Below are 24,671 nucleotides of genomic sequence, written 5' to 3'. Positions count from 1 at the left end.
TGAGTTGTGTGGTTCTTTTGTGAATATGGGGGTGGGTGTGTGTGTGTGTGTGTGTGTGTGTGTGTGTGTGTGTGTGTGTGTGTGTGTGTGTGTGTGTGTGTTCCTTTTCGAATGAAGGTTGTGAGCTGAAAGCTGGTGTGAGGTGTCTTCAATTATGCCTGTCTGCAACTTAAAATGTCACCTTCTTACATTATTGACATTACAACCCCACGTTTCTATTGTTTGATTTGTTCTATTAATCTCTTATACCAAAAAGTAATAAACAGGGTAGAAAATTCTAAGTTCATAGTACATATTTACGAAAAACTTTAACTGGAAAAATCTGATTTTACTTCTGCTAAAAATCTAGGTCCACCTACTTTTGCATAAGAATAGACATATTTTGTGGATAAAGAAGTCAGGAAGTTAAAATATTTTATATATTTTCATTTGCTGGTGTCTTCTAGAATGATGTTCTAGGGTAAATCCATCTTTAGGCAACAAGTATTCATTCTTAAAAAAAAGTAATTAGAATTCATACAGCAGGTCTCTCTTTAAGCAGCTGAGAATGTTAACCATAGGCTCACATGTGTATTGACTTACTAAATTTATCAACAGTCCACGTAAGTTTGAGTGTGACATATATTCACAAGTACAATACTAGAAGAAAAAACATGATTTCCATTACCCTTTGATCTTTGGTGCAGAAAAGAAATACGCAGCTGTAAAACTGACAATCCACACATGGAAATAAATTTGACAAGTGTTTTCAAATGTAGGCTCAAGATGTTTCTCCACAACAACCAGGCTTTTGGTCTGGCCCTTGCAAACTTTAATAGGTTAAATGTGTATGGAACTTAATACAAAAGTCATAAGTGAACAGTAGAATTGAGAAGCTTATAAAGTTAATGCAGCAATGCAAAGTTTAGTGCTTACCGTAAGTTTTCCTAATTCTTTGTACAGTGGTCAGTTTGAATTATGTGTAAGACTTTAAATACATATTGCATACAACCATCTTCATTAATTTCCTTTGTTTTCCTCTATCCCCATCCTTGTATGAAATATGACCTTGACATAGATAAGGAAACCATCCCAGGTAATATTTGCATGATAGCCTATTATGAATATGTTCCCTACATCAGCTGCACTTTCTGTACTTGTGAACTGCAACACTGTAGAACCAGGCTACAATTCCTGAAAGCAAAAATGAATGCAGCTTAAAGTTGGACTTTCTCATATAGAGACTGCACTTGTGTAATAATTCATTGTTGCCTCAACTGTTCTAGTCCGTTTTTGTGACTGCACTGCATTTGTAGATTTAATTGTAGATGGAGATCCTCTGATTATGCAATGAATGATGTACTGGTTAAACACTCTGAAACTAGGTAACTACTTTTTGGTTAGCAATCCAGTTTTATTAATACCTGAGTAATATAATGGAAAAGTCCCATGAATACACATGTGTAATGTCATGTAAGTTACTCTATTAAGCTGTAATATTATGGATACAAATCTTTGCTGAGGTGTCTTGACAAGTCAGTTTCTGCCTTTAATCTAGCTAAAGATAAAATTTGCAAAAATATGATTCCTTTAGACGTAAGTTATTTAACTAAGGTTTTTTGTTTCAGGTATGTTTAATATGGCACCAAAAAAGACAGCTTTGAAAAAATCTCTTGGTGAGACAACAATGTTGAAAAGATCAGTCAGTACTCGTGCGAAAAAGAACTCTGATGTGAAATTGGTAGATGAATCTTCAAAGCGAAAAGCTGTTTCTCCCCTGAAGCAGTTGTCTAAAAGATCAGCATTTGGAGATATAACTAACGTAAGTATCAAATCGAGCCAGGTTTGCAAATGCACGCCTTGGTGATTTGTGAATAAATCATAGTAGGTGTCTACTTGGCTTATCACTTGTAACCATTAATATTTGATCTCCTTATGGTAGGATGCTGATCTATCAAAGAAAATTACCACAAATAAAAAAGACTCAAAAAAGAATGTGGAAACAATTTCTCATGTTGTTAAGAAAAACCTTAAAGAATCAGAAAATGGGAATAAGGCTGTTATGCCACATAAAAAAACTGGCAGGAGTAACATTCCAACATTCCCACCGAAAGTGCAAATGGCAAAAGCAAACATAAAACCTGAAAAGGTACACCCAAGCTCAGTTTCAAAGCCTACATGTGACAAAACAGAAGTTTTAACTTCTGTTCGTGTGAAATCACCAGATTCCACTGACAATGAGCTGTATTTGACAGCTGTGGAAGAACTGTAAGTATGGTAAAATGTATTTGCTTCATTGTGCTTTGGTTTTTTTCCTCCGGTGATTCACTTTATTACAGTGGCTCGTCCAGTAAAAAACTGACTACAAAGGACGAGGAAAGAAAGAAAGAACCACTACCTCCACCTGGAGTTGAAGACTTTGATGCAGAAAACATGGGTGATCCAGTCCAAGTTTCAGAATATGCTATGGATATATTCAGTTACCTCAAAGAGAGAGAGGTAAGTTTTCAGTATGTTGCCCCATTGATAATATGGTAATTTCTTTTACAAAATTATCACAGAGTTGAACTGAAGTATGGGACTGGAAAACATTGTTTACTCATTGCAATTAAGTATCTGTAAAAAAGTAGCAAATGATAAAAGTAAGACAGTCTTAAGTGGTCACCATGTTGCCATACTGTTCTGTGTGCATTATAAACTCTGCAACATAGTGAGGTGCCACTAATGATTAATGCACTTTGCAAATAAGCAGCCAACTTACTGAAATAAGTTGTAGGAATGCAGCTGAGTAAATTTGATAAACTGGTGATTTTCATTAGGTTACCTCTTAACATTTAAAAAGTATTTTCCAGTTTATGCCTTGGAAATAAAGGGGGGAGGGGGTTATTAGCTGTGAAAACATTGTGTCGAAGAGTTTTTGAACGTTGTACATTCTGATGAGCGATGTAAATTTTGCAACCAAGCTGTTTATCCTTGGGAAGTAGGTCAAACTTTCGATGTCACTTGCACTAAGCATACGTTTGCAAATTTTTTATGATAAAAATTACCACTTCTAGTGGAGGCTAACAACTGCTCATGTGATATTCTGACACAGCAAAAAATTGAAACCTTGACTGTAAAAGCAAGAACTATTCTCACCTTGTCTGCATAACACCATTGCTCCCTCTGTGTATTAAACATCTGGATGCATTTCTCTGGAGATTAAACAGCTTTAAATGTCAGAATATTAACATAACAATGAAAATGATCAATTATTGACAAAATTATTTAATTAGATAAAAATCTACTCACAAAATGGTGGCAGAACACACATAAGACTGTAATTTGCAAACTTTCGAAGCCAGAGCAGAAGGGTTGAAGGGGAAGGAAGAAGCGTGAAGGAAAAGGACTGGAGCAGTCTAGGAAAAGTAGATTTCAGGAAAGTCAACTAGAGCTGTGGGTCAGGGCAGACTTACCATACGGAGTGAGAAGGAAAGGCTGATTGTTCGGGACTGCATAAGAAGAGATTTGAAAACAAAATCTCATCCAATGCAGTCCTGAACAATCAGCCTTTCCTTCTCACTCCGTACAAGTCTCCCCAGACCCACGGCTCTAAGTGACTTCCCTGAAATCTACCTCTTTTTCCTAGACATGTCCAGTCCTTTTCCTTAACCTTCAACCCTACTGCCTGAAGAAGCCATTGGCTCCAAAAGCTTGCCAATTGCAATAGTCTCTCAGGTGTGCATTCTGCTGCTGCTTGGTGAGCAGACTATTCACGTTATAACATTGTGGACTGTAATGTAAACTATATATGTTAGATGTACATTAAAACCACCAGTTAGATGACTGAAAGAAAATCCTAATCAATCATTTAAATTGGTTATTTAAAGTGAGGTAAATGTAGTCAGAGATAACAAAGCTGATTACATATAGACTGAATTGTTAAAAACTGTGTGCATTAGCAATATGATCATAAGATAAAACTTCCATGGAACAGCAGTATAGACATAATTAGATAATCAAAGAAAGGCTTTGTCACAAACTGTTTATCTGTTGTAGTTGAAATAACCACTCAGTGATGTTACTTTACAGGCAAAGTTTGTAATTGATAACTACATGGAGAGGCAAACCAGTATAAACACTGCAATGAGAGCTTTGCTTGTTGACTGGCTGGTTGAAATACAAGAGAATTTTGAGCTTAACCATGAAACATTATACCTTGCTGTTAAGCTTACAGACATATATCTATCAAAGGTTACTGTATCAAAAGAAACTTTACAATTAGTTGGTGCAGCTGCCATCTTTATTGCCAGCAAATATGATGTGAGTATTATTCACAATTCGATCTCTCATATTTGAGAAATACATGTATTTATAAGAACTTGATGCTGACAGGAACGAATGGCCCCAATGCTCGAAGAAATGTTATACGTATGTGATGGAGCTTATGACAAGAAGGAACTCATAAGGATGGAAATAAATATCTTGAATAAAGTGGGATTCGAATTGGGCATTCCACTCTCATACAGATTTCTCAGGAGATATGCAAGGGTATGTAAGCCATTACTTAAACATATTTTCTAATATCTGTAGAATGTTAGTTTGATGTTAGTTATAACTATCTTAGAGGGTCAGTAATGACATTTCTGCTGAAGAGAAAAGTCACATGTTGGTTTGTTAAAAGCTGATTTTTAGTGATGCCTACTGAAAATAGGGAAAATTTCTTAGCAAAGTCATATTGGACATCAGGTGTATTCCAAACCCAGATTGAAGTATTTATATACTTCAGCTCCAGATACAGGCTCTGTATATACATAATTTTAAGGTGAATTGTGGCAGTAACACAGAAATGATGTGGTCTTAAAAGTGTGAAACTTGATGTTTTTACACTGATGTGGGTAGGTCTGTTAGCTTGTTAATTGCTTGGTTAATTGAAAACTGCATGTCACTAAATGTTCTAAATATTTCTCCAGAACATTAACCCTGTTTCAATACTTCAGTTGTTAAGAAAATTTACACTCCTTGATTTTCAGAATTATAACACTAGTGTGTATTAGTGTGTTTTTGCACTATCTGTTAAAGGTTTGACTTTTTAGTAATACTGCAGAAATCATGAAAAGATCAACGTTGGGTTGTAGCTGTACGTTTGTCTAAATTTTTGACGCAGTATGCTTACAGGATTGCAAAAGCAGTTAAATTTTAAGTTATTGATGCAGAAACTGTGCTTTGGTACTGGTAGTTAATGTACACACACTTGTTTATAGGCCTGTTTTTTCCTTATTTATTGGTAATATAGCTTGATGTATTCTTAGTAAAATATATTTATCATAAGTGAAAAGTCCCTGACTTGCTGTAGAACTGTTAATTCAGGACTTCGGTGTGATGGTTGCTGTAATTTTTTCATGTGGGTGATGTTAGTGGTGTAGGAAAGGGGCAGTATATGAGGCCCTTCAGTGATTTTGGTAGAATATGTAGTGGAACAGACTGAGGAAAATTGCCACCCTTCAGGCTGAATTAGACAAGGCTAGGGAAGATCTGGACAAGTTAGAGGAGAAGAGTTAGAACAGGTGGGAAGTGGACACAGGAGGAACAGGCTCAGAACTACACCAGGCAGCTTTGTGGTGATTGTGAAAAATGTTTGACCTGTTGCTTCAGTTAGACATTCAGGAGTCTCAAGCAGATGTGGGTGTAGAGCACAACTAACTAAATGCAAATTCAAAAGTAAGAATTTAGGGAAGTCGGTAAAGAAAGATCTTTTACATAGTTCTCATGCTAGAGGTGTTGGCCAACTTTTGCAGGACAAACTATAATCAGAATACCAGGTCACAATTTTTTAAACCTGAAGCTGGTCTGTAGCAGATGACGAGCATTTTGGCTCACTTTGCAGTGATTTCACAAAGGAAGATATTGTGGGTATGGCAGGTGAATAGGGTAACAACATTCAGATATTCTACATACAGTATGTAGAGTTTTCTTTAGGTGTCTGATGACTGCTGTATTTAGCTAGTGTGACAATATTTTGACTGTTTGTAGACATATTACTCCCTGCAGCTACATCTAACACTGCTGCCTTAACATTCCATTAGACTGGTATAGATACTCAGCCTTGCAACTCTTTGATTTACGTCAGGGTCCAGCTATGCTATGTCCTGTTCTTCCTCGACACCAAACTTTCTTCCATGCAGATTTCTATAAGTGTCTATAAAAGAAAACATTGCATCCAATGAACTATGTATATTGTCACAGCCTTTCACCAAAGGCTACACATTTTGTGGGAACCAACTAATATTACCATCTTGTTACCATTCTGTGTGAGAATAGTATATAATGACAATCATGTATGTACATCGTATTCATCTTCCTTGGTGTAGGAAATCTTCCACGGACCAGAGCTTTTTCCTCCTTGCTTTATGGAGATTAGATTCTCTCCAGCAGGTTCTCTGCACCTGTTGGGTAATAGTTTCCCCACGGTGTGTGGCCCGATGTTAACAAACCAAATGCAATCAAGCACATCTTTAATCTAGCTTCTGTATTTGATGGTTGATACATGCCTGTCACAGAATGGCATGTATCACTACATATGAAGTGTTACCTGGCAAAGATTGCATTAGCAGAGACATATCAGTGTTAAGTTTGTATCTTCTCTCAGGTGCCATGACGGACCTCATTTGAACTCTTCAATTGGGAAAGTTAATTTGGAGTTGAAATGGCTGCATATATAACTTACTCATGTGGTTCCTGTTTCCCCTCAGTGATATTATACTATACATGGCCTTCACCTCAACAGGAAGCTGAAGGGTAAACGGGCTGGGCCCCCAAGGGGGCTCACCACTCTTTAGCGGGTTTGTGCTTGGCTACCACAGGCCCCAGCCTTTGCAGCACTTTTTTCCCTTCTGTGCTGTCTATCCTCTTGCTATTTTTTTTCCTCTCCCTTGGGAATATGTGTGGGGTATTATTAGGAATGTTCTGCACTCTGTTGCTGACCTGCGAACAGTCTCAACTTTCTTTTTGGCTCCCTTTTCCTTTCTTTGTTGCCCTTCTCCTCTCATTCCTCCACTTCGGCGTTTGAGAATTCCTCTTTGCTTCTTCCTCTCAGTGCTCTCCTGAAGGCCGGCCCATGCGTCTGATGCGTAAAAGGTGACTAGGTAATGCGTAATTACCAGCCCCAGGACGACAGGTAAGGTTCACTCATACCCCCTGGTGCAGGCCAGGCCCAGGGAGGGGAGATTGCCTGAGCTGTAACCTTCCCAAATGCTGATTGGTCCCTCTGTTGGGTGTTCGGGAGGTGTGAACAATTGTCTTAGGCAGGTGTGCACCCTTGTGAAGGGGTCCCCCAGTTCGAAGGACTGCACCATTGGAGATGCTGGCAACCATGGATTTCCTCTCGATGAGTCAATCGTCCTCTCCATTGACATTGACAAAACATAAATGTAATGAGGCTACTGATTAGGAGACCCGTTCCCTGTGGTATCACGTACTGAAGACGCAGTCCTTTGCCATAGTCAATCCATTTATTATTCAGAAAGGTGCTTATGCCATTGCTGGCCCTGTTAAATCCTGCTCTTGTTTACGGAATGGCACTTCGCTTTTGAAGACAGCTTCAGATTCTCAAGTACAACTGCTACTTGCTGCCTCGCTTCTCCACAGCTCCCCTTTTCATGTCGAGGCATATAGGACTTCGAATTCTCCCTATGGTGTAATTTCCACCAGGCTGCTTGACGATCTAACCAAGGCTGAAATACTCTTACCTCTCTGATCAGGGTATAATTGCCATTAATCATGTAATGGAAAAAGGTCAATTCCTAATTCGTGTCCACCCGTGCTCTTTTCCTCACCTTTGACAGAGTGATGCTGCCATCAAAGATTAAAGCAGGCTTTGAAATCATCACAGTCCGACCGCACATTCCGAATCAGATGCACTGCTACCAGTGTCATCGGTTCAATCACACTAGAACATCTTGTCGACACCCAGCCAAATGCGTAACCTGTGGCAGGGATGTACACAGGGGAGAATGTCTACCTCCTCCTCTCCGCTGTATCAAGTGCAATGGCTGCCACACCACCTTCTCCCAGGATTGTCCTGTGTATCTAGATGAGCAGACTGTACAAGAGATTCGTGTAAAGCAAAAAATGCCTTACCCAGTAGCTCGCAAGTTACTGGCTTGTCGCAAACCCTGTGGTCTCCCCTTTGGCACCTATAGTTAAGTGCTTATTACCCCTCGCTATATGAAGGACCTGGCCCTGCAGACAAGCAACCCCAAATTCGACTACGAGGTTGTGAAGTCGCCCAGTTTCAAGGTAGCATTGCTGCTACACTGTGCTATAAACTGTCAAACTCCCGTCTAAAGGAGTGAAGCTACCCACTACACAACCAGGAGGAGGAAAGGACAGAAGGAGAACTCCTGACAAGACTTCCTCCGCCTCTCCAGCCAAACAACATCCAAGTCTTCCCCTAACCACAAGGGCTCGAAGTTTGCTATAGACAAACGGTCCTTTCCTCCTCCAACTCAAAGATCCTGCTTGACGGTGTTGTCATGTGGTCACTTAGCCTGGCTGGCCTCTGATTTGCTGGTGCGCAGCACCAACTGTCTTTCAGTGTTGGACTCCACATACTGACTGCACAAGCACGTCGATGCTTCTGTGGACCCCATGGAACAGGAGCCAGGATCATCCTGCTTCTGTGCCCTGTAGTAGCGGCTCTCCATCAGCTGTCCCTCTGCGGTGACAGAGTTTATACCCCTAAATTTCATCATAACTGTTCTCCAGTGGAATGTTTGCAGCCTTCGGTCCCACAGAGATTTACGCCTGTTTATAGCAGCACAGCATCCCCTTGTACTCTGCCTTCAGGAAACAAAAGTCTGCCCTCAGGACCACTTTGGGCTTGCACATTACTTAACGATTTGTTTTGACCATCCCCCTGAGGTCTGCATGACACCTCATTCGAGTGTCACGCTGCTCATAAGGGCTGACCTTTAGTCAACCCATCTCACTGACTACCCGTCTACAAGCTGTTGCCGTTCACTTTTTCATTCCCCACCTGACTTTCTCCCTCTGTACCATTTGTCACTCCATCATTCAATGTCACCAGGGCAGACATCCTTCAGCTTATTGGGCAACTACCTCCCCTGTTTTTGCTACTTGGTGACTTTAATGCGCATCATCCCCTTTCTGGTTCTCCCAGGACCTGCCAGAGAGGTGCCCTCCTGGCAGACCTTCTTAACTGAACCTCTTGTGACTTAACACTGGAGCACTCACTTTCCTTTCCAACTCCTCGCACACTTATTCCAATTTGGACCTATCCTTTTTTACTGCCCAGCTTGCCCATAGTCTTGAGTGGTCCGTTCTGACGTCTACTCGAGTGACCATTTCCAGTGTGCTATCTTTTTGCAGGCTCCTACGTCATCCACAGGCATGCACAAATGGCAGCTTGCTAAGGCTGACTGGCAGCTTTACTCCTCCCTGGCAACCTTTGCAGAACAAGATTCCCTCAGTTGTGATGACCAGGTGGACTATCTTACCAATGTTATCCTTACTGCTGCAGAATGTTCCATTCCTCACCCTTCCTCTTTTACCACGTCATGTCCCAGTCCTTCGGTGGACAGAGGCAAGCCGTGATGCAATTCACGAACGGAGAAGTGCTCTCCACGTTTTTAACCGTGACACTAGGCTGGAAAACTGCGTTCATTGTAAACAGATGCTTGCAAAGTGTCGTTGAGTTCTTCGGGATCGCAAAAGAGCTAGTTGGATTTAATTCTCTTTTAACAGTTCCACGCCTTTTGTCATGTGGGCCAATCTCTGACAGATCTCTAGAACCAAGATCCATTCCCCATTTCCAGCCTGACAGTAGGTGCCGATGTCATCGTAGATTCTTTTGCTATATCTATCACCTTGGGCCGCCATTTTGCGGAAGTTTTGAACTCTTTCCAATATCACCCTGCTTTCGTCCATTGGAAACGAGTGGACGAGGCTTGGGCGATACCCTTCTCTTCTCTGGATAGTGCTACAATACTGCCTTCACTATTAGGGAGCTACATAATGCTCTCAGTTCATCCCAGTCCACCACCCCAGGGCCAGATGCTATAAATATTCAGATGTTGCTGCATCTGGGCTGAGGGCTCATTTCCTGGATGCTGCTGTGAAGCCAGTCACACCCATACCTAAGCCTGGTAAGGACAAAATCTTCCTTCTAGCTACAATCCCATCTCGTACCAGTTGCATTTGCAATTGTCCTCTGCTCAGACTCTGTGCCCTCCAAAGTATCTGTGTACTGTACACTGTTCATCCCTTAGTGCAGCAGGTCCAGGAAGACTCACTTGCTCACTCTTGGTGGAGTCAGTCATGCTTCTGTAGTTCCCTGGTCATGTCAGTCTGCCAGGAAACAAGGCTACGGTTCTCATACTGCAGCCCGTGAGTATATCTATTCCTTGCGATACTATCTGCATTGCCATCTGTCAAGAGGTGGCACCTCCTTTGGTGTCGCCAATGGTCCTCCCTTCAAGGGAATAGGCTAAGGCTTATTAAGCCTCTCCTGGTGCCTTGGACAACCTCCACCGGGAGATTATTTAAATTTGGCTGCGTATTGGGCACTGCCTTTCTAGCAATCGTCATTTGCTCAGTGGTGTTGCCCTTCCACTTTGTACGCCTTGTGCCCAAATTTTAACTTTTCACCACTTCCTGCTGGAATTCCCCCCCCCCCCCCCCCCCTCTCTCTCTCTCTCTCTCTCTCTCTCTCTCTCTCTCTCTCTCTCTCTCTCTCTCTCTCTCTCTCCCCCCCCCCCCCCCCCCCCCTTTTTTTTTACATTAAAGCTTGGGTTTGCTATCTGATTTCAGCCGTTTTAGTGAATGACGCACGGGCTGTCAGCCGCATTTTACTTCTTATCTGCCAAAGCAATAGGGTGAAGGCCATTAAATTTTAGTTTTAAACCCTCATATTTGTACGGTGGGTTTTAAGCCCTTTTTGCATGTGCTTTTTTAGCTGTCTCCTTTTCTGTCCATTGGGACTGACATAGTTTCTCATCATCTGTGTTCTATAGTTTTTATTTGGGCACATGTGACCTCCAGTTGTTTTTGCACCCCAAAACAAGCTGGCTGGGCTAATAGCAGAAAATTAATGATAAAACGCCAGTGGCTACAGGGTTGGTAAAATCTTTAGAGTGAAAGGGGGGGGGGGGCAGCAGGAACACAGTTTTAAGACAGGTTATGAATGAAACAAACCTTCTCGGTGTGAGGAAGAAATGAAGTGTAATTCTGCTTATTGTATCAGCACTAACAGCTTTTTGTTAAAAACTTGCAACAGAAATCTTATTTCAACTCAGTGGGGAGTGTCAGTAGTCTTCACTGCATCAGAATATTCTAAGACTAAAAAGTAAAATTAATAAACTAATAATCTGCATTGATGAATTAGTCATCAAATCCAGTTGACGTAACCCACCTCCCTGAACATGTGTTAAGTGCTACATGATTTAGGTTAGCATCTCACTTTTGTAGAACAGATGTGGGAATAATGGCTTGTCATAAATTTAAGAACAAATATTCATAAATATTACCTGGATCAGCATATAGGAGCATGTGTAACCAAAGCAGAATTTAATAAGTGTCTATTGAGCACCTACTGGTAATTCCAATCTGTTCATAAACTGCGAAACTGTTCTGGCCTAATGAACATAAAAACAAAGAAATAGTGGTTACTGGTGACTTAAATGTAGTCTATCAGACCAGACAGTACAGGTAACTCCACTATTATGACTATGACCATCACTCCCCAAGCAGAGGCAATCCTGTTATAAAATCTTTAACATCAAAAGATTCTAGTAAAGATAAAATATCAACAATTTAGGGTGCCTCTTATTTTAATAACATGCTAAGCTATCTGTGTAAAAAGTCATTTATTAGTGGACCATTACCTGAATGATAGAAATATGCTGAAATTAAGCCATTGTTCAAAAAAGTCAAATTTCCATCCCATTTGACTTCTGCCAGTAGTCACAAAGTTCTAGAAAAAGCAATCAGCTTCTTAACCATGTGACAACAAATATATTACCAAAGTCTCAGTTTAGATTTCTAGAGTTCTAATACACATACAGTAAAAATGTACTAAATATGTTAAATTACAGTCTACTGTTGTTCTATGTCAGACATTTGACTGTAAATCACAATACCCCTCTAAGTAAATCAGATTATAATAGAGTAACAAGAATTGTTGCAAAATTGTCAAATTCCTGTATCTGACAGGAAACAGAGGGTGTCATTAAGACAGACATGAATTAAGCTATCACACATCAAACAGGGAACGAATTAATGAGGTGAGGTGCCCCACAAGGTTCCATCTTAGGCCTCTTGCTCTTTTTGTGTGTATCAATGATCATTCATCAGTACCATTGCCAGATGCCGAGTTAGTTTTGTTTACAGCTGACATGGACATAGCAATCAATAGCAAATCAAATTTAGTCGTAGGAAGATATGTTTCATGAGCATTAGTAAATGGTTCTTAGCTGACTTTTTTTTTTTTTTTTTTTTTTTTTTTTTTTTTTCACTCAACTTTGGAAATGGCCTACTTGCAGTTCGGAGCTTGTGAAAGGTTCTCTGCCATATTTGCCTAAGATGACAAACAGGAGTGGAAGGAGCCCACCAAAGAACTGATAGTGTGTAAACAAACCTATATTTGCAATGTGAGTGTTGTCATAGATATAAAAACGAAAAGGCTCACTTTCATTCCATAATGTCATATGGGATTATTTTTTGGGGTAACTCATAAAGCCAAACTAACCCTTCCCAAGTGCAAAAACCTGTATTAAGAACTGAGTGTGAACTAAAACAGACTGCAGAGGCCTGTGTAAGGAAATAAGGATGGTAACTACTGCTTTTCACTAGATTCATTCCTCGATCACTTTTTAAAAATCTTCCTCACACAAACAGCTAAGGTCATGGAATTAATAGTAGAAATAAGAATAATCTTCAAAAATACTTGAACACTTCAGTTCAAAAAATTTCCATTATTCAGGAATACAAATTTTCAGTAGTATGCCAGCAGCCACAAAAAGTTTTACTACTAAAAAAGTTCAGTTAAAGAAGAGCCTAAATCAGTTGTTGGTGACAAACTACTCCTATATGGGAGGCACATTAGCATACTTCTATTTCTCATTGTTTGCTTTCCATTTTAAATATTTGTGTAGTGTTCTGACACGTTCAACAACCTGGAGGATCTCCTCACGATGGATAAATTGAAATGAAAAGTACATCTATTTCTATCAAAAACAGTTTAAATGAATCCCACACGGGAGTTAATTTCCATTGTTAATCTGATAAAACTTGAATTCCGTTATAAAGTTCAAAAGTGATGTGAAGCATTATTCTTCGTAGTACATAAAATCGGTACATAAATTGTGGGTCTGGTAGTCTAGATAGTCATAATGCAGCAAGTAATCGTATGACTTGCCGTTAAGTAGTAATACATTTTTCAGTTCCATATTCACAATTGTGTGCTTATTATTGCTTAAAATTTGTTGCAGTGTTCCAAAGTAACTCTACCAGTCCTCACATTGGCACGTTACATCCTTGAACTCTCCCTTATGGAATACACATTTGTGTCTGAATCGGATTCAAAGTTGGCTGCAGCTGCTTTATTACTTGCTTTAAAAATGAAAGAAATATCTGGGTGGACAAAAACTCTTCAGTATTATTCTGGTGAGTCAGTTGTACAATTAAGATACACAGATGTTTATTGAATACGGTGATAATACTGGTTTCTTTCACAGGTTATAGTCTTGAAGAAATCAAGGATCTGGTTTTTAAGTTGAATGACATGCTGAAGATGAAACCAAAGGAAGCATTGTCCACAGTAAGAAACAAATATTCCCACAAGTAAGTGTGTAATCCATTACATTAACTATTCTTCACTGAAAAACACACTGCTTAGAATCCTCTGCAGTACTGAAAGAATTACTTTATTTACCCGATTCCAAAGTGAGGTTCCCAGATTTGTTATTTGAAAGAGTCGCCATGTTTGCAGGTGAAGCTTCGGAAACTGATATCGTGTAGATTTACCTTCAAAAATTTATAAGGGGTGAAGGGAGAAAAGTGATCTCATCTTGGCTGAGAATGAGTATGAATTCAGGGAGAGAAGTGATGATTGAGCAGCATCTTTGGTAGTGCTGCCAACCATGAGAATGTGTACCACATGTCTTAGTTTCTTATGAATATCTACCATGTTTAAACTGCGGTTTGTTGGAATCCATTAGATTGACTTCAAAACTGTTAAAATATTAAGTATACATTACTGCAAGAGAGAGTAAAAGTATAGGTAAGAGACAGTGGCATACTTCCATGTGCCAAGCAGCTTTGTTCTCAAGTCTCATCATTAGATACAATGGAAATAAAAAGGAATATGTAAGTGGCTGGTTCTACACAGCCAATGAGGCCAGTAGACAGACAATGTTCAGAAGTAAGAGGTAAAATCTGTCAGTACAGATGTGAAATCATTGTGGCAACCATGTCAGAAGCAATATATTTGAAAGAAACAGCCAGATATCTGTGACAACAGATTATTCACATCCAGAAATTTCAGCTTTTTTACTATTAATATTGCTATTGCACACTAAAAAGTGAAGATAAAATTAATGTAAACCATCGTAGAAGGTTTAGCCAAGAGCTAAACATAAATTTGAAAGATAACACCCCGTTGGATTTATATACACATACGCTACAGTTACATTACCATTGTCCTCACAAGTACAAGTAGTACCACACTGTGTGCCGTGAGCTGTGGGCCATCTGGAGCAAACAAAGTTGCTGAGCACTATGCTCAAGCCACTGTGTCTGGGAATTATCCCCCAGTATTTTGCATCCTCAAATGGTGGATGGAAAGGAAAGCCCTCTGGTTCACTGAACATTACAATGAACCCTGTAATGCTCCATTTACAGAGTGGGAGTTCCTCATTGTCCTTGAATATTGCCCAGACACAGCCCCTAGGCCATATTAGATCCAGTCAATGATCAAACATCTCTTGTGTGGCTAAAAGCGGGATCTCCTAGTCATCTTCAACCGGATCTGATGGGATGGTGTCTTCCATAGCAATGGCGAGCACCATCATTCCAGTGCTCAAACCTGGCAAATACCCACTTGATGTGGATAGCTATTGACCCATCAGCCTCACCAGTGTTATTTGTAAGCTGTTAGAATGTATGGCAAGTCAACAGTTCTGTTCAGTCCAGGAGTTATGTGGCCTACTCGCTCCATGCCAAGGCGAACAGCCTTTTCCAGACAATCTCTCATGATTTACGAAAAGATCATGACATGACCTGGGGATCTTGCCACATTATGAGTGGGGGCTCAGGGCCCACTTGTGATTTTTTTATCCAAAATTTTCTATTGCTCCGTACTTCCTGTGTCCGTGTTGGTGTCTCCCATATTTCCCCCACCCCCATATTCAGGAGAATGGGGTCCCACAGGACTCAATACAGAGGGTCTGTTTTTAGTGGCCATTAATGGTCTAGCAGCAGCTGTCAGGCCATCTGTCCCACCTTCTCTGTATTCAGAAGACTTCTGCATATTGTACTGCTCCTCCAGTACTGATGTTGCTGAGTGGCACCTACAGGAAGCCATCCACAAGTCACTGTCTTGGGCTTTAGCCCACAGCTTCAATTCTCAGCTGAGAAGTTGTCTCACATGCACTTCTGTTAGTGGAGCACCATTCATCCGGAACCAGAACTTTACCTTAGTGACAATCCACTTACTGTAGTGGAGACCTATCGATTCATAGGGCTGGTTGTCAACGCCCAATTGACGTGGCTTCCTCGTGTTCGTCAGCTGAAGAGGAATTGCTGGCAGCACCTCAGTGCCCTCCACTGCCTGCGAAACTCTAACTGGGGTTCAGATTGCTCTACGCTGCTGCAGCTCCACAGAGCCCTGGTTAAATCCCACCTTGACATCGGAAGTCTGGTTTATGGTTCTGTGGTGCCCCCAGTGTTCCCCTCAAGGGGCTCACGGTTCTTTCGTGAGTACGTGTGTGGCGAGCACGGGGCCCCGAGCTATTGCAGCCTTCCTTCTTTCCAGGGCTCTCCTCCCCCTCTTGGTGTCCTTGTTTATGTTGGCCCTGGTTCTGTTGGCCCTGGTTCTGTTAGTTTTGCAATTTGGTTTTGTGTAATCACCTAATCCCTTTGGCATTCCCTGGTCCCTATTTAGGGTTTGACCTCCATTACTAAATTTCTATTCCGTAGTGAGAGCCATGTGAGGAAGAGCAGCTTACCTAGTCTGACATGTGCCCTCCTGGTCCATTCCACCTTTTCTTTCACGTCATTGTCTGATGCTAGGCTGCATAGCCAGCACGGTAGCCAGCCCGTGTGGTGGGTCGCTATGTACACTTTTAACCCCCTGAACACACAGGTATCACGCTTCTGATACCTGAGCTGTGACCACCTAAAGTTAGCCTAGGAGTGGTTGCTTGTCATCCTGGAGCATTGGAGCTCCCAGCAGTGGCCGTTGTGCCATACAGCCCTTGCTGTGGCTGGGTGGCGCCTGTGGGGAGAGCCCCTGATCGGAGTGGGTGGTATCAGGGTGAACACTATGCAAATGAAACGCATACCGGGTCCAGAACTCTGGCTGTTCTTCTGCGGCTGTCTCTCTGCGTGGAACTGCCTCTCCTAGTGCTGCTTCTCCATCGCTTTCGGCCTTCCCTTCCATGGTTACCCCTCTGGGAGGAGGGTCAGGCCCGTCGGCTTGGGGCAAAACCTCCCCCACTATATCGTTTGCACCAGGACTGATGGGGATACTTTCACCAATACCGAAGCTTTATTTTTTGTGGAACACGTTGAAGACAAGTTTGGCAAAGTAGACTCTCTGCAAGATGCGGTTGGGTTTGTTGTTGATCAAAACTGCTTCAGCTGCCGAGTCTGTGGCTCTTCGTGCCTGTAACCATCTTGACAAAATTCCTGTGTCCATTACCCCCACCAGTCTCCAAATATGGTTCAAGGCGTGATTATTCACAAGGACCTCATCCTTCAAACTGATGAGGAACTTCGGGACAATCTCGGACGTCGGGGTGTTCACGTTGTTCTGTGTGTTCAGAAGGGTCCGAAGGACAATCACATTGATACTGGCACCTTTATCATAGCCTTTGAAGGGAATACTCCCTCCCCCCCCCTCCAAAGAAAGTAAAGATTATGTTTTATCGATGTGACGTGAAGCGTTTTGGACACGTCTTCTCGCTGTTCAGGCCCCTCTCTATAGTGACTGGACGTCCACTCCATCTCAAACAGAAAAGAAGAAACATAATTCCTAGGACAAGGAGCCTCTGGTGTTACCAGAGGTCCCATCCCCAGCTTTGCATCCTGATTCTGACATGTTGTTCATAGATGTCGGCCCCTCCTTGTCGGTGACGGGTGGTGACCTAGCGGCATGACTGGCCTTAGCCTGTTCATCCCCCATTTGAATCATCGTTCTGTGGTTATCCATGGATATTACCATCATCTTCGAGTTGAAAACCCTCATTTAGCTTACTCTGCAGCTTGTGTGGTTCTACAGGAATCTCATTTTACTGATGATCACTCACCGACCCTCTGTGGGTTCTGTGTCTTCAGTTGATATCGGGTCAGGCCCCCTGCGGGCCTCTGGTGGTGTTTGCACGTTGGTCCGTACAGGTGTTGCTGGCACGTGGATTCCTCTTCAAACTACATTGGAAGCGGTTGCTGTTAGTGGCCACCTCGACTCTGAGGTCACAGTTTGCAATCTTTCTCCCTCCTGACAGGACTCTTACACCTGCTGCCTTAACTGCCCTTCTTCAGCAACTTCCTCCTCCTCCTCCTCCTCCTCCTCCTCCTCAGGGATTTTAATGTTCGTCATCCATTGTGAGGCACTGCATTTCCATATAGATGAGGTCTTCTCATAGACAAGTTTCTTGCAGACAATGACTTGTGCCTACTTCATGATGGCTTCCACTCATTTCAGTGCCAGTCATGGTACCTTTTCTGCCATTCATCTTTCTCTTCTCCCTCCCTCCCTCCCTCCCTCCCTCCCTCCCTCCCTCCCTCCTCCCTTCATTACACTGGTCGCCACACGACGACCTTTGCTACAGTGACCATTTCCCATTGATTTTCTCACTCCCTTTCCACTCCCTGATGGACAGGTTACCTTGTTGGACTTCCCAATGTGCCAATTGGCCTCTATATACTGCACAGGTCATTTTTTCTCCCTCGTAGGGTTGTATAGATGACGTCCTACGTGACGTGTCTGACGCGATTGTTCACGCTGCTAGCCTTGCTATACTGCCCTCATCTGGACCATTTCGTCACTGGCAAGTCCCGTGGTGTAGAGGCACCCATCCGTTGCCAACCTTATTACCTTCAAACCCCTTCGCGCAAAAGCTCAGTTATTTAATCAAACAGCAAACGGATGTGTCAGGAAAGCTTGGTTTCTTCTCACAGTTCTACTGTCTCTGTATCATGGGTATGGGCTACGGTTCGCTCTCTCCAAGGTTGCCATCGACAGTCCACCCTCCTGGGCCTTCCTCCCGCATTGCCTTTGCATGGACTTCTTGATTCTTGCGGAACATCTTGCAACCCATTTTGCAACAGCATCAGCCTCCTATCTGGCTGCTTTCTTTCACCAGAAACAGCAGGCCAAACCTTCTGCCTTGTTTTGCCCCCTGTCAGTAAGAATCTTACAACAAACCTTTTACTGAATGTGAATTTCTTTCCGCACTTTCTTATTCTCATGATACGGCCACTGGCCCCGACTCCATAACAAACTGCCTCAACATCTCAGTGATCCACAACTGCAACATCTTCACCCGGTGTTTAACCGTATTTGGCTCCAGGGTGACTTCCCTTCTCAGTGGTGGGATAGCATCATGGTTCCTGTCCTTAAGCTGGTAAGAACCCCCTATTTGTTGAAAGCTGTCGGCCAATTAGTCTGCCAAATGTTGTTTGCAAGTTACTTGATCAGGTGATAGCCCGTTGGCTCAATTGGGTCCTCGAATCTCAGGATCTATTGTCTGCTTACCAGTGTGGCTTCCGAGAGGGACATTCTCCGATCGATCATTTACTTCGCTTGGATTCCGCATTTCGGCAGGCTTTTTCCCAGCGCTGCCAGTTGGTTGCAGTATTTTTCGACCTTCGCAAGGCCTATGACATGGCTTGGCGCCATCACATATTATTCCCACTTCATGAGAGGTATCTTCGTGACCCACTTCAGATTTTTATCCGCCAGTTCCTGTTCCATCGGTCATTCAGGGTTCAGGTTGATACTGTTTTTAGTTCTCCACGGACCCAGAAGAATGGCATCCCATAGGGTTCTGTATTGAGTGTACTGCGTTTCCTCATGGCTATCGGTGGACTAGTGGCCACTGTCGGTCCTTCAGTCACCCCTGCTCTGTATGTGGATGATTACTGCATTTGGGGTAGTTCCTCCTCGATGGCCTCTGCAGAGTAGCAGCTCCAGGGAGCTATATTGCATGCCTCTGCATGGACCCTGTCACATGGGTTTCAGTTGTCTCCTTTAAAATTGTGGGTCGTCCACTTCTGTTGCTGTACTACAATCTGCCTGATCTGGAGCTCTATCTCATTGCACGACAATTACCTGTGGTCCCAAAGTTCCGTTTCCTGGGTCTTCTTTTTGACAAGCAGCTCACTTGGCAGTCTAATATCAGACTTCTGAAGGTAGGAGAGGTGTGGACCGCTCCAGCCTTCTCCGCCTTTATCGGGCATTGGTGCTGTCTTGCTTAAACTATAGTTGTCAAGCTCATGGTGCGGCTGCCCCTTCCCCACTGCACCTCCTGGATCTGGTCCACCATTGTGGATCCATTTGGCCACTGGTGCCTTCCGTACTAGCCCTGCTGATAGTCTCCTGGTTGAAGCTGGGATCCCCCCCCCCCCCCCCCTTCTGTTCAGCAGTCCCAGCTTCTGGTTTCTTATGCAGTCACTGTCCATTCCTCTCCCACTCAGCCTTCCTATTCTATCCTGTTCCCAGACCATGGACATCCCCCACCTGATTCCCACTCTCGGGCAGGTTTACCAGTTGGGCTCCGCCTTGCGTCTCTTCGCCGTGATTTTCAGCTTCCTTCTTTGTCTTCCATGCTCACTCCCCATCACCCTTCCACCCCCGGTTAGTTCCTCGGCGCCGAATTGGGATGGATCTCTACTGAGGTCCGAAAGATTCCATTCCCTGATACTATTGTTGTTTCTTCTGCCAAATTTTATGGGAGTTTTGGGATGCTGTTGTTTTTTACACCGATGGCTCTAAATCTGCTGATCGTGTGGAATATGCCTTCACATCCTCTGTTGGAACGGAAACTCATTTAACGTAAAATCATCTCCTGCCACCTACATGTGAGGTGTTTACTGCGGAATTGATGGTAATATCCCAGGCCCCTACCTTTATTAAACAGTCCCAACTCAACTGCGTTTTATGTCCGGACTCAATGAGTAGTCTGGACCATCTCCCTGATCTTCACTGTGCTGCTTGTTCCGTTTACTTCCTTTGGGTCCCTGGCCATGAGGGTGAACCACGTAATGAGCTTGATCATTTGGTTGGGGGAGCAGTCTCTTACCCCCCCCCACCCCCCTCCCTTTCCCCTCCTGCAGCAGATTTACAGCTTCACATCAAATCCCACTTCGCACAATCGTGGGCCAACTCTTGGGAGGCTATGTCCCTGTCTAATAAACTTCGTGCGATTAAGGTGACACAAGTCCTGTGGCGACCTTCCTTCCACCTCTCCCGAAAGGCTTCAGCCACCCTATGTCGTCTCGGCATCGGCCATACCAGGCTGACACATGGTTTTCTTTTGCATAATGAGCCAACCCCATTTTGTGGTTGTGGAGCCTTCCAGTCAGTAGCCCACATTTTGGTGGAATGCCCCCTTCTCTTGGTTCTACGCACTAATTACAGACTTCGCTGCACTTTACCTTTAATGTTTGCTGATGATTCCCGGATGGTCAAACTGATTCTCGGTTTCCTCTGTTGTACCTTGAGCCTTGCTTGCATCAGGAAAAAGGGACTGATGACCCTGACCCTATAGATTGGTCCCTTTATACCCCAGACCAAGTATTCCAAAGCTCAGACATTTGGTGGACCACACAAATTTGTTCATTAATGACACCACCCATTTTGTGGGACTTTGGAAAGAAAAGTGCATCTTGGCCACAGGCACGCTGGTTAGCTCAAACGTGAGGTCTTCATTCACGAATGTAACAGTACAAGATGCAATGAATGTCTTGGAGAAATGTATAGCACCCAATATGTGATCTAGTGCGCCACTGTTTAACAACCACCTATTTCAAGTTGAAAGGAGAATTTTATGAATAGACAGATGGTGTAGCTATGGGTACCCCTCTCTTGCCTATTGCAGCAGACATCTTTATGGAAGTAATAGAAGAAACAGCACTCCAATCTGCACCATTACACCCAGAATGTTGGCTTAGATATTTTGACGGTACTGGCCACATGGAGAGGAAGGGCTGTGAAATTTCCACCAACACCTTAACTAACAGCACAGCAGAATCTAATTCAGTATGGAGATAGAAAAGAATAGGATGCTGCCTTTCCTTGATGTGTAAGTTCACTGAAAGCCTGATGGTAAACTGGGCCATGGAGTCTATAGGAAGCCAACCAGTACTGACAGGTACCTGTATGAATTGTCCCATCACGCTATGCAGAAGAAATTTGCCCCGCACATTTAACCAAGAGGGCTGACAGGATCAGTGACATCTAACGAGTGAACTAATAAACCTAAAGTCCATCTTTTGTGCCAGTTATGGAATGAAAGTAGCAAATAAAACTATGGTGACAAATAATAAAGGTAAGAGGAGAGCTAACGATGGTACAAAACATCGCTCTCTTACTGTATGTTAAAGGTGTCACTGAACAGGTGGGCAAAATTCTCCACCAAGCAGGCATCAAGCCAGTTTTCTGAAGCAGCAACAGAATAAAAATGTTCTTCGCACAACGAAAGATACAGTTGACAAACTACATGCTGCTGGAGTGTACGAAATCAGGTGCGAATGTGGATTAGTGTATGTAGAAGAGATGGAGCGACCAATCAGCACAAGGATATGTGAACCCGAAAGATAAATCCGACTGGGACAGCCCACCAGTTCAGAGGTGGCAGAGCACCAGGATGTGTGTGGCAAACATTGATTTTGGTGAAGCTCGCATACTGACGAAACAACATCTTAGTTTCAGGAGGAAGATTAGACATTTCTATTGTCTCTCTAAACGATCGGCCATCATGCACAGAGGATGGGTACAGATTTCTGGCGACTTGGCTGCCAGCAATAACAGTGCTAAGGGGTGATAGCTCACATGAAGCAACACATACAGGCATGCGGGAGAATGCAGTGGCTGCAGGTACATAGAGTAGTGGTGCACCTCAGCAAATGCTAGACAGCAGGAAAAAGCCATGTCACAGTTGCTGCCTGGTTTTCCATTCGCCAATCACAAGCAGTAAGCAAACACCAATCAAAATGTCGGGTTTACACCAATGAAAAGACATAATAAAAACACCAATAAAGACTTCTAACATCCCTCCCCTTCATCATAAACAGCCTATCACAATTAGATAACTGCTATGTCTGCAGGTTAGTTTTCTCATTCAGCAGTAAACAAAAACAGTCACTTGCAACGGGGACCGAAATGTTGCTTAGGTGTGTGTGTGTGTGTGTGTGTGTGTGTGTGTGTGTGTGTGTGTGTGTGTGTGTGTGTGTGTAATATATATATATATGACAATGCAGTCACAAACCCAGAAAAATTTTGTTGAATGGGTTGATGGCTTTGGAAGCTTACATTTACATTTATTTTATCTCCTTGTGATACCAAAATCTAAAAATTGATAAATGCCATAAATTTAAAATAGATATAACTTTTTAGAAACGTTTTTATGCCAATAAAACTGAATTTTCATTAGTCAAAATGTTAAATTTTTCTCAAATACCCCCTTTAAAAAAGGGGTTAATCTTATACTGAAGTTAACACTACAAGTTGATTTACTAAGATTAAAAGTTAAACAAAGTAGTTGGTAAGGAGAAGCTGTTCTTTCCTTGTGTGAGTGTGTGTGAGTGAGTGTGTGTGTGTGTGTGTCACATACTAATTTTTTTCCTCTTTGTTCAGAATATTTTTTGAAGTTGCCAAAGAACCAGTATTAGCAGAAGTCAACTTGTGATGAACACAAATGCCATTCTGGAGGTGCACTGCAGTAATCATTGTTGTTCAATTCTTCATTATTTACTGTTTTTTCTGCCAGTATATTTTGTACAAAGTCTGTTATTTATAGACCTTTACTGAGGTTTTATACAATTCGAGGTTGATACTTCCAGTGTACAAACATTTTTATATTTTTTACTACTAATCTATACATACTTTTAGATGTACATATTTAAGTGCTGTATTTTAAGTCTTTTGAAAATAAAATTTTTGACGTGAATGTGAATTGGTCATGTGTATACTTCAGTCGTTTTTGTATTGTCAGCATAGCACTGCCAACCAAGTCTTCCTTAAAATTACAAATCTGCTACTTTGCAGCAGTACTCAGCATCACTGCTGTTTATATTGTACAAACTTATAATTTTATGTATTTATGACAACTGACTGTAAGTCTGTAAATAGTGTAAAAAATAAATTTTCTTTTTGATAATTCATTGTCTTTGAGAATGACCTAAAAACCTAAGATGAAGGCAAAGTCCCGTGTGGAAAATCACGTCATGACCTGAGCCACAGATACTGCTGAAACAACTAATCACGCTTGCTTTATTTCCATGTTTTCCAGAAGTTAGATTCTAATTTCTCAGTTGAGCCAAATTGTGAAACATCTTAAGCTTTGTCAGGTGTCTAAAAGACTATGTTCAACTTTGCTTTAGATGCAAACAGCTAAATCTCAGGTGTTGTTGAATATATGCATAAATGTGAAATCATTCTTGTTAACTTTGGTTTGTATCAATAGTATCACAATTAAACATGTAACTGTGATTCAGGTCAAATTTGCAGGTAATGTGCTAAATTTGTCAGCTGAGTAGGGATGGGAAATGAATGCATGTCTCGCTGCTAGATAATGTCTACATGCTTTTCTCATAAAACGTGCTTTGTTAGACTCACGGACAGTAAAAATGCTTATCATGTCATGATTCTGCGAAGAAATTAATTTTGTTCAGAGATCATTCATTTGGCTTGAATAAAACAGTTGTAATACATTCAGTACTTGTACTGTGTATGGATAATAGTGAAGAGGAAATCACAAGCTTAAATATTCCATATATCCCTGAAAATAAAGTGTAGTGTCAAATTTGTTCCTGTTACACTGCTTTTCAAGTACAGTATATTAATTGTGCCTTTTTTCTATGGTGAAAGCTTTACATTAGGTATAAAATTTCAGTTGTTGGTGCAAATGTAACTTGTGCAGAAGATCAGTTTTCAGAGGTAGCCTTAAAGCAGACAAGGCTAATAAATTTAACATCATGTGCATAACAAGATGACACATCGTTAACAATGTGTACCTCAGATTACAGATTTACTTTTTCAGATATTTCCTTTAATAGTTCCTGTCGTCAGTGTTTGCATTGAGATTGAATATATCTGGGAACTTCTGGCACAAAAGCAAATTAACGTTGGCTATGTAGGGATGAATTATTGTAACTGTATCAATGTACCTAGAAGGCTGTAAATCTGAAACTGGCTTCTATTTACAAAAGCACAGAAAACTGAAAACAAAGCACCATTGTAAACAGATGTTTCC

General features: G+C 42.0%; 1 protein-coding gene across 3 annotated transcripts in view; it reads left to right on the top strand.

The window, feature by feature from the left end:
* Positions 1-23,576, top strand: part of LOC124594808 (G2/mitotic-specific cyclin-B3) — an 89,080-nt gene extending 65,504 nt beyond the window's left edge. For 2 of the 3 annotated variants that reach the window (XM_047133243.1, XM_047133242.1), the window contains exons 2-9: positions 1,608-1,801; positions 1,922-2,247; positions 2,319-2,478; positions 4,051-4,281; positions 4,354-4,509; positions 13,467-13,641; positions 13,713-13,818; positions 23,054-23,576. In XM_047133243.1, coding sequence (XP_046989199.1) covers positions 1,610-1,801; positions 1,922-2,247; positions 2,319-2,478; positions 4,051-4,281; positions 4,354-4,509; positions 13,467-13,641; positions 13,713-13,818; positions 23,054-23,105 — 1,398 coding nt within the window. In that variant the 5' untranslated portion in view covers positions 1,608-1,609 and the 3' untranslated portion in view covers positions 23,106-23,576. The remainder of the gene's footprint in view (positions 1-1,607; positions 1,802-1,921; positions 2,248-2,318; positions 2,479-4,050; positions 4,282-4,353; positions 4,510-13,466; positions 13,642-13,712; positions 13,819-23,053) is intronic. The other variant, XM_047133244.1, reaches the window with a different exon arrangement.
* Positions 23,577-24,671: the final 1,095 nt, after the last annotated feature.

Source organism: Schistocerca americana, chromosome 2, assembly GCF_021461395.2.
Source record: "Schistocerca americana isolate TAMUIC-IGC-003095 chromosome 2, iqSchAmer2.1, whole genome shotgun sequence".
NCBI classification, from domain to species: domain Eukaryota; kingdom Metazoa; phylum Arthropoda; class Insecta; order Orthoptera; family Acrididae; genus Schistocerca; species Schistocerca americana.
This window is presented reverse-complemented; position numbering and strand designations above follow the sequence as displayed.